This window comes from Akebia trifoliata, chromosome 11, assembly GCF_017979445.1.
Source record: "Akebia trifoliata isolate Shusen 1 chromosome 11, ASM1797944v1, whole genome shotgun sequence".
NCBI lineage: Eukaryota > Viridiplantae > Streptophyta > Magnoliopsida > Ranunculales > Lardizabalaceae > Akebia > Akebia trifoliata.
Genome location: NC_141385.1, coordinates 46,211,287 through 46,224,025, shown reverse-complemented (window position 1 = coordinate 46,224,025; position 12,739 = coordinate 46,211,287). Strand labels below are relative to the sequence as shown.

At 34.9% G+C, this 12,739-nt stretch overlaps 1 protein-coding gene across 1 annotated transcript; it reads left to right on the top strand.

The window, feature by feature from the left end:
- Window positions 1-9,834: 9,834 nt before the first annotated feature.
- Window positions 9,835-11,834, top strand: LOC147392107 (Tetratricopeptide repeat (TPR)-like superfamily protein). The gene has a single exon (XM_086457346.1). It carries the CDS (start codon window positions 9,929-9,931, stop codon window positions 11,765-11,767), a length of 1,839 nt encoding a protein of 612 aa, XP_086313472.1. The 5' UTR covers window positions 9,835-9,928; the 3' UTR covers window positions 11,768-11,834.
- The last annotated feature ends 905 nt before the right edge of the window (window positions 11,835-12,739 follow it).

The window sequence follows — 12,739 nt, the reverse complement described above, 5'->3', positions numbered from 1 at the left end:
TCATTTATTGACACGTGTCCTGCCACCTATTAAGTGTCTTATTCACATGGTTGATAAAATAATGATTTACTTCTTCTTATTGACAAAGAAGTGTACGTGGCGACATTAGAGTTGGTGGGGGGACCGCTGAGAGAGTTGTTTTTTGAAAAATACTGGCGTGGCTCTTGTGTTTTGTTTGTCTCTTTGTCCGCAATCCGCCATAAATGCTACAACGTCAAACCTTCTTCAAAAAAAGGTTTCGTCAGCGATCATGACACGTGGACTCAATAATTCAAGATGATTTGGGAAATCGGTGGACCGGTTTCAGATTAGTCTTATCCAAAAACGACTTTTATAAGCGGCTGCGAGTACTCGTCGATCATTTGAGGCTTTTCTCATCATCTAAAGGTTTTATGTATTAAACCGTTAAGATATGATACAAAAATAGATGCCACGTGTCATTGCTTAGACTCTAGTGCCAGTGAACGTTTAGCCCCACAAGTGAAAGATTTATTATTAAAAAAAATAATCCTGAAAAATACTCGAATCGAATGGTTAAAAATTCTTGATCAAGATAATATTTTGCGTGTAGATACACTAATGGTCTTTGTGAAAGTTAAGAAGACTCAGGAAAAAGTTAGCAAGGGTGCAAGTTATTTCTAAATATGTATTTTGTTAGGGAGAAAAATAGAACATAAAACACATTTTTTGGGGATGCAAATTCTCAAAATAGTTATGGAAAAGATTTATATAAATCAATCTAATTAGGAGGAGGGTGACCTAATGGGATAATGAAGTATCATGGATTATTTCTAGCTCTAAAGGAAAATATCTCGTTCAAGAAGGCAAGAGGTTAATGTTTAATGATTAGGTATATCATATATAGAAGGGGAGGATAATGTTTTAGAATCGCTACCTACTTATTCAATCGATCGTTTCCAAGATCATGGGAGTTGTGAGATTAAAAACACAGGCTTGCATATCCATCAAGGTTGAAGACTCCAATCAGAATAAAAAATTCTTCCATTCTTGGTGATTAGTTTCTTTTTTCTTGAATTGTTTAACTAAGATATGAAAATGGTAGTGCCCCCGATCCGATCAATTAAATTATGACGAATCAATTTGAGAGAATATAGGAGGTAAGGGAGTTATTCTTAGTGTTAATGATGGGTGCTCAATCATTTCCTATTTGATTGCTATCTTAGTAACTCAATCCTGACTCATGAGTTGCAAACAATGAGGAAAATGATTATATATGTTAAGAAAACAAGGGCAATCGAACCATGAAAATAAGTCAAAAAAAAAAAAAAAAAAGATGCGGTCACACACAAAAATACAGAGATTTTACTTGGTTCCCTCAAAATTGAGGTGCGTTCATAGATCTTATCGATTCCGTTATGAAAAAAAAAAAAAAAAAACTCATAGTTATCAATTACACTATGTATAAAGATGAACAATACTCCTTATTGACCAATACCATCAAGCGTCACAAATAATAATCATATATAGCGTTGAATCCTGGGATCTCTTATTTGAGAGTTAGATTGGACTTAAAGTTGTTTTCCAACGTGTTAATGATACTTGCATTATTTCTTGAGAAGTCAAAAGAATTATTGAAAGGATCAAGGATGTATCATACATGTTTGATGATGATCAAATCAATTTTTTTAGGGAAGTTAATATAATTGTTGACTTATTGCCTTTTAAAAAAAAATAATTTTGATGAGATAGAGATGCTTCCTTATAACATGTTGAGTGCACTAATTTGAATAATGGGAAAAGATGCAAGAGGTTGCACTTTCTAAGGCCATAATGTAATTCTTATTTCTAGTGTGGGCCATGTCTTAACCCCTGAGTGCTTTCCGACAAAAAAATGCATTGAATATGCGGTAGACCAATAACCTATAATACATAGAAATTTGAGGCATTCCAAGATTTTAAATTTATGATAGGAAGTAGTACATATAGAAAGGCTTAGACCCATAGTTTAGTTTGACACATTGCAAACCAATTTTGAGGTCGTGAGTTCAAGACTCATTAAGTAATTTATATAGGAAAATGAGAGTAATGGTCAATAACTAGTAGGTGAAGGCAGGTTTTGAATCTACATCATGATCACAACACTCAAATGATTTAACCAACACCTTAGATAAAAGTGCATGAAATTCACCAAATTATTATTGCTCTCGGCATATTATGGTAAGTTGTGATGCAATAAAGAGATTTTCATAATAATTTATTGAGTGAGTCTAGAGATACTCCATAATATTACTCTATGTTCGTACATTCACTTTCAACATTTTATAAAATGAAATCAATACAGCATAAATTGATGATAATGCGACAAATTTAAAAAAGTCATAGATCTTTTTCTTCGGGATACACAAGAAAAAAATCTATTGTTCTGTGAACATGCCCCGTCAACCGAGTGAAAATTTTCATGCTAGAAAATCAATATTCTTTAATAATATAAAAATAGAATCTCTTGAAATACAATTGTTTATATATGTTGTTGTAGATTTGTTGGATCGAGTTGGCTTGAGATGAGCACAAATGAACAACACTCCTGGCCATCGGATCTATTACCTCAACCACTATGACAGGGTGTAATAATCGGGAGTAACGATTATTTAATTTAATTTAATGTAAAGGCACATAATAAACACTGAATATGATCAATTGTGATGTAATGCAGCTCTTTCTCAAAATTTCTCATCCACCATTACCTTTGTTACATAATAGAAGAAAAATTGAAAAAGAAAAGATCAACTTTCCAAGTGCCCCCCCGTTCCCTTGCACCCAAACACCCCCATTATTGGACATTTATTGTTAGAAACTCATCAATGATAGAGAACATCTGAATGTCAACTAATCGCCGAGGAAAACGTAGAAAGTGATGGTCCACTCGGCATGCTAAAATGGCGATTCGAAGGTTTCCATCTGTTTACCGGTTCTCCGGGTTAAGCCAATCTAGTGTCACATATACGCCACGCATACGTCAAAAATGAGTGCGTCCCCAAAAGATGATAAATTTTTAAGAAAGTATAGGGTATTTTGAAGAAATTTTCTTCCAACATTAAAAAAAAAAAAAAGAAGAAAAAAAGAAAAAACAGATGATCCAGTACATCCGGAGTTTGATTGCATCACACTTCCAATTTCCCTTGCTCTATTGGACCCATTTAATGATGAAAATTCAACAAAATAAATTTTTAAAAAGTATTTTGTTTTTTTTCGAAAAATTTATTGTTAATTAAAGAACCACGATAAATTGACTTAAAAACGATACTCAAAAACACTCACTAACGTGATAGAGTAACCCCAAGGAATTGACCTAATGGCCAATCGAATCTTGATAAGCTTCTTAGGAATGGTAAGTCATGTGCTTGAAACCCTACAAAACAATGAATTCCTTGGCACCACCCTTCAAGATGTGGTTGATCCTCTACTCAATTAGTTGCAGGTAAGATTTTTAGAGGGGGCCGTGTGGGTAATCGTAGATTACCACATTAGCAATTAAAAATCACAACCCTCTAGATTTCATAGAAAAACTTCCTTTAAAAAATATATATATTTAAAGAAACAAATTATTTAAAAAAAATGAATGACTAAAACTCTTAAGATGTAAAACTAAACTAAATGATGAAAAATAATTTTTGTTTTAATTTTCTTTTTTAAAATTCACAAACTTTTATCCTCTGCATTCTTGTGACATCAATTATGTTTTTTTTGATGTCAAAAGGTGAGTTCAATGATCCTCAACAAGATTTGAAATCTTAGTTAAGTTAATAAGGCTAGTTTTACTCGAATTTTTAACCACTGGATCCTATTTGAAGGGGTGGGCTCCACTACCTTGATGAACATCAGACTGCTTAAAATGAGCCAATTATTCAAAAGTCCACGGCACCAAAACAGTGAATCTGTTGGCGGAAAAGAAACGTGGGGTATAAGATCCACATCCACACTTTGAAAAAAAAAATGGGGCCGAAATCTCAATCAAGGCGTCTCTCACTCTCACACACGCACACACACAGTAGTTTAGATTTTTAACTTACATAGATCATCAGACATTGACATCTCCAGCGAGTCAAGACAATTTTGTGGTATTAAGGGTGGTACAGGGCATCTTTGACTATCAGCCGACCATTGCCAAAGGGGCCCACCATTGCAAAGACCAATACCAATCTTTCTCTCTCTCTTGGTTTCCAACTCAAAAGAATGTTTTTTGTCGTGACTTGTTCAGAGAGAGAAAGTAAGCAAAAGTTGCTGATAGTGTAGAACAAGTAATGAAGATGGTACCTCATCGCGCGTTTCTTGTGTTCTCTAAATTGGTGCTGATCTTATTGACTCGTTTGTTGGGTTACTTTTAGATTCAAAGTTTCTTGTGAAACATGATCATGGACTCCTACTGTTTCATAATGTGAGTGTATAGTTAATGGTACATTTGAAGAATTTAAAGTTGAATAATTATGGATGAGAACTTCAGAGATTTTTTATTAGAAATTAAAGAAAAGGATGTGTAGATCGTTTTCAATTAGTCTATAAAAGAAGGCACAATCAAGAGACAATTTCATCTTCTAAAAATTGAAGAGGGGACAAAAAATCGACGGGAAGTGAAGGAGTGGGGTACATGAAGAGGAAGACGATGCAGTGGGGACAAATAAGACATGTAATTAATTGAAAATAAGAGGAATTTCAAAGTTTTGTGGGGGCAAGTGCCCCTAACTACTGCTTCCTTACAATTCCACCCCTGACGTCAGGGGCAAATGGGGAAGGAGATGATGGAGTGGGAACAAAATATAGTTAATAGTACATTTTTTTTTTTACTTTGACGGGCCGCCCGTATTATTCCACTCGACATATATACAACATTAAATAGTCATTTCTTGATGGAAAAACATAGAGTTTCAAAGACGTGATCTGAGGAGTAAATCCAGTCAACCTTACTAATTCAACTAACCCCTGGTGATTATAGTTAATGGTACACTTGAAGATGAGTAGTTATGAGGGATAAATTCAGAGATTTTTTTGTTTGAAGTTGTAGAAAATGATATTTAGGTCGTTTTCAATTAGTCTATATATGAGAGAAGATCCAATCAAGAGATAATTTCATTTATCAAGAAATTGAAAGAAAGTGAGGGTTGAGAGAAAATAAAGTATGTAATTAGTTGAAAATAAGAGGTATCCCAAGGTGCTGTGGGGGCAAGTGCCCCTACTTTCTCTTTACTAACTCCGCACTTGACCTCTAAGAACAATCCCACACATTTCCTTTGCACTGTCAGCCGACACTGTGTACTTTCTTTGACTCTAAATTTGGGTTTGCACTCCAGAGCATACTTAGTTATTTTTAAAGATAGGTTAATTTGTTTCTTGGTTTGTTTAGGTTAATTAAAACATGCAAACTATAAGTAAAATTATAATGTCAAAAATATATAAGGGTCAAATAAAAAATTAGAATTGCAAAATCAATTTATATAATCAAATTCTCATAAAAATAAGTTGAATCTTCACTATTTGGTCTGTCAAATCCAATATTGATGGTTCATGGTTTGATATAATAGGAACAAATCTGGTAAAACAAGTTTGGGCCCCTCTTTGATCGAAGGCCCCACCCACCAAAATTGATCCTGATTTGTGACCAATAGCCATTGAAAGAGTCCCTGAATTTGTAGGTAGTCAAAAGAAATTCTAAACACCGTCCGTGAAGAAAGTATTTTCCTTTAGACACTAATACAAGCAACTTGGTATCATTGATGAAGGGATTGTATGGTAAACGTGAGGTAGGAGGAAAGCTTGATGGAAATTTGATTTGAAGTTGGGTAAGATGTGAACCATTGAGAAGAAGAAAACAATTCTACACATGTTTTTTGTCACAATTCATTACTTTTGGATGTCCTTTGTCTTTAACCAGCTAAGACCAATACAAAATAGGGTAGGGTTAAAGGCATCCTAATTAATACCTAGACTACCACATCATAGTTAATAGTTTTTTTTTTTTTTTTGTCTTATACTAATTAAAAATTTTAGAATAAGTTGATCTTTGGTGAAGATGATCTATGTGTTAAAATTGAAAATTTCTATACAAGAATTTGATGGGTTTTCCCCACAAATTTTAGAAATCGGATTTCGATGGTTAAGGGCCATCAAAATTTTTATATTTCTCAGATTTGTAGGCTTAGAGCCATCAAATTTCTCCCATCCACCATTAATTTAACGATTTTGACCTGTCGAAAAAAAAAATATTTGACAAAAAAAATTGTGATGTTTTAGTCCGTTGAAGTCTGTCAAATTTTATAAGATTCAACAATCTTAGACTGTCAAATATAGACTTTTTTCACGTTGTGTATGGTAAGGAGATCATCTTTAGTAAAAATCAATTCATTCCGAATTTTTCTAACCCCATCAAAAGTGGTTTACTAGAAAGAAAAAAAAAAAGATGATTTAGGGTTCTTCAATTTGTTTTGATGGGGTTAGAAGTTTCAGAAATAGATGATTTTTGGTGAGGATGATCTCCTCACCATAGAGATTAGGAGATCATCCTTATAAAAAATCAGCTTGTTCTAAAACTTTTAACCCACATAAGACAAAACAATTTGGTTACAATGTGGGGTTGGCCTTGATAATAATTGACCCTACAAAATGTGATGATTAGGCAGCCCCTCCAAATTTTAGTGAATATTTGAGATAACTCCATATGCTTTCATGACATGCCACTTGACCTCGATCTTCTACGAGAGAGAAACTAAAAAATGACTTAAATGTCTTGATCTTTAACCTCTAGCCAAAATATCTTTGATTTTTCTTTTCAAAATCCAATTGTATTCCAGCTCTTTGACTATTATGATAAATTTTTTAATCTCTTCAATCCACAATTTTCAACGTCATGTTTCACAAAAGTGTTTATTTTTCTAGGTAAAAATCCATCATCTTCAACATATCACATTTTTTGATGAACTTTGATGAAGGTTGAGGGAGATATATTTTGAGTGGGTAAAATAGCAATAGCACTTAGGTCATTTTCTATTAATTTGCTGAAGAAGACTGCAATTAAGGGGTATGTACGCCATCTGATTGAAAACTAAGCAGCATCTCAAATATTCACCAAAACCCAGAAGGGTATGCTTGAATCACACTAAAATGTAAAATCCTTTGATGCTTCATAATACCCAAATTTTCACCGAAATCTTCTATGATCAGAAGTTTAGACCTAATTACGAGAAGTGATTCATGTTGCTGACCTCAATATTTGTGATAAAACTTGGACAAAGATGACGAAGGCTATGGTAGAATTCTTTAACAAATCTTATTGAACATTATAATAATTAATTAATCCCCTAAGATTGACCTTAGTTAAATTGTTACATTTCTTGGCATTAATACAAATGCATTCCCTTCAACCTTGCAATCTTATCTGATTTGGACACATAGATCCTCATCAATCTTCTAGAGGTCAATGGCCTAGCTCCATTGTCCTCATACCCTCAATCACATTCAGTGTGCACCCCACGTATGATAGTCATCATATTTTGTTGACATCAACAACATTATTATTATTATTATTATTATTCAAAGTCCATGACATCATCAAAATGTCTCACATTTTAATTTATCTGATGTTGTTGTGCTGAACTGTAACAAGAGTAAAGATAAAACAACAAAACGAACATGCAAGATTTACGAGGTTCGGCAAATTATTTACATCCACGGAGGAGAGAGAAAAATCCACTATTGATGCTAAAGATTACAGACTCTCTGTCCATAAGTCGCAAGGAACCTCACAAAGCACAAACATAAAGATATCCTACTAAAAAAATATAATATATACTTAAAAAAATTCGTCGAGTCCATTACACATCAAGAAAGGTCTCTTTTGATACTACCTTGCCTCTTGAAGTCCAAGCCCAATAAGAATACTAGATATCTCACAATAGATATTAATTGTTGTATTTGCTAATTGCCTTGATAGGGCCTTAATAGAGCCTAAAGTATTACAATAAGGGCCTCTATGATTGTAGATGATTCGCTTTCAAGGGAATATGAATCCTTGGAAAAATTATCATGGGAAATGAATTCCACATAGGAAAATGAATTGCATCGCTAGATTGCATTGCAGTCATCAGAAAATGTCAAAAAGATAATTGTTTTTTAGTTTTGTGGATGGGATAAGCGTTAGAGAATAACATTCAGAACTGTGAAAATTAAAATTTGTGTAAGATCACAATCTTCACATGTACTTGTTCTAATCAACCTTAGGCATTCAGTGGCTGAAAACAAAGACCTATCTTTCGCTTCATAAGGTGATCGCTGTGGCTTCTCATTAATGCCAACCCCAAATGACTGTATATCGATTAAGTCTGCTGCAAAGGCCTAGGATAATTTTGAACTTCACAACATGAAACTAAGACACTTTTTACACAAATTAAGAAATTTTATCAAGCCTGAGTTCAGCCCAGGCTTGGTTATCAGTTCAAGTCTGATAGGGGTTTAGTATGGGCTAAGGTGCAGTCCGTATCCTTAGGGTTAGGCTTGGGCTCATTAAAAGTCGATCCGAGCCCGTTTATTGACAATCCTACTACTTAAAGAGCTTTTGTTAATTTATATTTGATACCCATTGGAAACAAAACCTATTTCGGGTTTAATTTGGTATTGAAGTTGGAGCCTCTAAGCACCATACATACACATCCCAATTTTGTGTCTGCATGGCATGTCTTGGTTATGGGTGCTTTGATATTTGAAATGAATTGGAATTAAACTGATTAGATAAAAAACCCACACATATTTGAATCAAGTAAGTTAACTAGAATACATTGTTTTTGGATTAGATGAAACTAGATTACTTATTTAAAATGAATAATGCTGAAGTGACCTGTGACCTCAGGCTGGAACCTCATACTGAGATGAAAGCGTATGGGAACAACAGATGCTTTTCATCAAGATACAAGTGAAAAAGAATCTATGGCTCCTATCCACTTTCATGTCAAGAAGTGTGATATGAGGTTCCAGCTTGAGGTCACTTCAGCATGATTCATTTAAAATTTCTATCAATTAATAGGCCCAAAAAAGTGCTCTATCCTACGAACAATTTCACATGGATAAGCCCAAGCCCTTAAACAGTGCCTGGCCTTTTGATTTTCTGATTGTTGCATCTTGTCTATTTTAACTCTTCCCCTTCCCACTTACGACAATGATATAACCTTCCACGCTGAATATTTGAGATGAGTCGTGCTAGAGTGATCTCAGTGGAGGACATCTTGACATGGTGACGCATGCATGTTAGTAGATGCATTTTACTTGTATCTAGGAGAAAACACATCCATGAGCATGCACCACCATGTCAAGATGTCCACCTCCGTCTATCTCCTATTGAGGTCACTCTAATATTAATCATTTGGGATACCCTTGACATGTATCCCTTAACTGTAATCTATATTGGAAGGCTAATGAAAATGACATAAATACCATTGCCATCAACTTCCAATCAAAATCTTAGATGTTTCTCTTGAAAATCTGTAATCTTCAAATTTGAACAATCTGTCTTCCACCTATCATCTTGAAACTCTTGAAGAAAATCTTCATTTTTCTACCCAAAAATCCATTATCATCTCCTTCTCAAAAATCTTATCTCGTTATTGACATTTCAACATTGAAGGAGATAGACTCTTAAGGGTTAAGATTTAAAATAATAATAAAAAAATCCACAGAGATTAAAGATACTGATTTCGTGAGAAATGAAAAATGAGAATTTTGACTAGAGGTTGAAGAAGAGGGAGGGTACTTAGGTCATTTATTGATTTTCCATTGTAGAACAAGGCCAAGGGATGGATGTCATTTGTTTGTAAACACAGCTGTATCTCAAATATTCACCAAAACATAGAGGGGTATTTCTAAATTTCCCTAAAAACAAACACCAAATAGTTCTCTCCCTCCACAATCAAGATTAAATTTTCACCAAATGAAGCCACATATCACCACCTCGTCCCTCCATCATCTCCTCAAAAAATGCACCCAATTGAAACAACTCAAACAAATCCATGCCCACCTCACAACTACTGGACTCCTCCACCTCGACGTCCACCTTCTAGGCCACCTCCTCTCCTCCTCTGCCACCTCAGATTCCAATGACCTCAACTACACCTCTCTCATCTTCTCCTTACTTCCCCACCCCAACATCTTCTTCTACAACACCATGATAAAAGCCCATTCCAAAACTGCCACTCCACTATATTCTATTTCCATTTATACCCAAATTCTTCGTGCAGGCCTCTTACCCGATGTTTACACCATCCCTCTTCTTCTCAAAGTTTGCTCCCAAGTCTTTGCCTTCCTTCAAGGCAGATCGGTCCACGGGCAGGCGATCAAGTTCGCTTTAGCTTCTTACATTTACGTCAATAACGCTCTTATTCATTTTTACTCCATAACTGGGAACGTTAATGATGCAAGGAAGTTGTTTGACACAAATTTAGACTTAGATATTGTTTCTTGGAACTCTATGATCAGTGCTTATGCTCGAATTGGCCGCGTCGGTGCAGCGAAATTATTGTTTGATGAAATGCCTGAGAGAAATGCAATATCTTGGAGTGCTTTGATTGCTGGGTATGTTCAATGTGGGTTGTCTAAGGAAGCTTTGGGTGTGTTTTCAAGAATGCAAGTTGAGTTAGTTAAACCCAATGAAATCACTTTAGTGAGTGTGCTCTCTGCTTGTTCTCATTTAGGTGCACTTGAGCAAGGCAAATGGGTGCATGGGTACTTAAAGAGTAATGGAATGGAAGTGAATGTGTTCTTGGGTACTTCATTGATAGATATGTATGCTAAGTGTGGGGAAGTAGAGTTAGCTTTAGAGGTTTTTAATAAGATGATAGAGAGAAATTTGTTGGCTTGGACTATTATGATTAAAGGGCTTGCAATGCACGGTCGAGGTCAAGAAGCACTTGATCTATTTTCTCATATGAAGAAAATGGGCATAATACCCGATGATATTACATTTATAGGTGTGCTTTGTGCTTGCACCCATGCAGGTCTAGTTGACCAAGGGCGTCAAATTTTTTATTCTATGAGTATGGACTATGGCATTGTGCCTAAGATTGAGCATTATGGGTGTATGGTCGATCTTTTGGCACGTGGTGGGATGCTTGAAGAAGCGAGAGATATGGTCGAGAGGATGCCAATGGAGCCCGATGCCCTCATTTGGGGAGCAATGATGGCAGGGTGTAGATTTCATCAGAATGTCGAGTTGGCAGAGTACGTTGTGAAGCATTTGATTCAATTGGAACCAAACAATGGCGGGGTTTATGTGCTTTTGTCTAACATATATGCTGCTTCGGGTAGGCTGGAGGATGCTAGAAAAGCGAGAGAATTGATGGAATCTAAGGGAGCTCAAAAGACCACAGGGTGTAGTTTAATTGAGATCAAAGGAACCGTTCATCAATTCATCGTGGGTGATACATCACATTCCCAAATAAGAGAAATTCTATTGAAATTGGAGGAGATTGAGAGGTTGTTGAATTTGGAAGGATATATCCCTAATAAGACAGAGGTTTTGCTTGACATTGACGAGGAAGATAAGGATGAAGCACTAGCGCGACATAGTGAGAAGTTGGCGATTGCTTTTGGATTGATTAATAGTATGGACGGGGTTGTCATTCGTATAGTAAAGAATCTACGAGTTTGTAGTGATTGTCATCATGTTACTAAGCTAATCTCAAAAATTTATAGTCGAGAAATAGTTGTTAGAGATCGAACTCGCTTCCATCATTTTAAGGATGGAAAGTGTAGTTGCGAAGACTATTGGTGAAGCATAACTCTGCAAAATATTTATGTAAATTATCAATTCTTTTGTGAGATATTATATTTTCAAGAAACTCTCAAGAACATTTATCTGGTTATTAGGTCTTTGGGTATAAATGAATTTAAAGAAAATGAGTAACTTACAGTATTTGAGAACTGTTATTGGCACCCAAAATTTTACTAATTACACCCCAATTTCTTAAATTATTTGTCACACCCTAATTAAATATCAAAACACACCATTCAAGCATTACAAAAGCTTGGTTCAAGTTATCACCTCAATGTTACAAAGCATTATAAAAAATTCATACTACTTCAACAGTAGTTTACAATTAGGATTAGGTTCATATAAAATCCTAAATCTAATAAATTTCTATCTAATTTAAACACACACACACACACACACATACAGAATTTCTATTGGCACCCCAGCTTTTACTTATTATCTTCATTTTATTTTAATTGGGGTGCAATTAGTAAAAGTTGGAGTGCCAATAGTAGCTCTTTAAGTTGAACAAAGTTTTTGTATTGTTTGAACGGTGTGTTTTAATCTTCAATTAGGGTGTGATAAATAATTAAAGAAATTGGGGTGTAATTAATAAACATTGGGGCGCCAATATCAACTATCCAGAATTTACCTTTCATAAGAGGAAATTCCTTAAAACATGTGCAACTTATGACTAAATTCCGATTTCAGTACATTGTTCATTGTTATTCCCAAAACATGTTTTCCAGCAAATTTGTCACACTTATAAGCAACGATCTCGTTGATAAATTATCAGCGAGATTGCAAGTTATCTTAAAGTGACTTTTATAATCAATGATCTCGCTTGGAAAATAAGTTTTAGGAATTAAAATGAACAGTGTACTGAAATCAGAATTTTGTCATATTCAAGACACGAAATGGTAATTTACCCATTTCATAACTCATTCCATGTGTCATCAAATCTGAAACCATTCCATGAACCCCCTAGGCTCA

Bases quoted from the DNA above. Each gene is read 5' to 3' on its own strand.
- LOC147392107 (XM_086457346.1), top strand. From the start codon at position 9,929: ATGAAGCCACATATCACCACCTCGTCCCTCCATCATCTCCTCAAAAAA.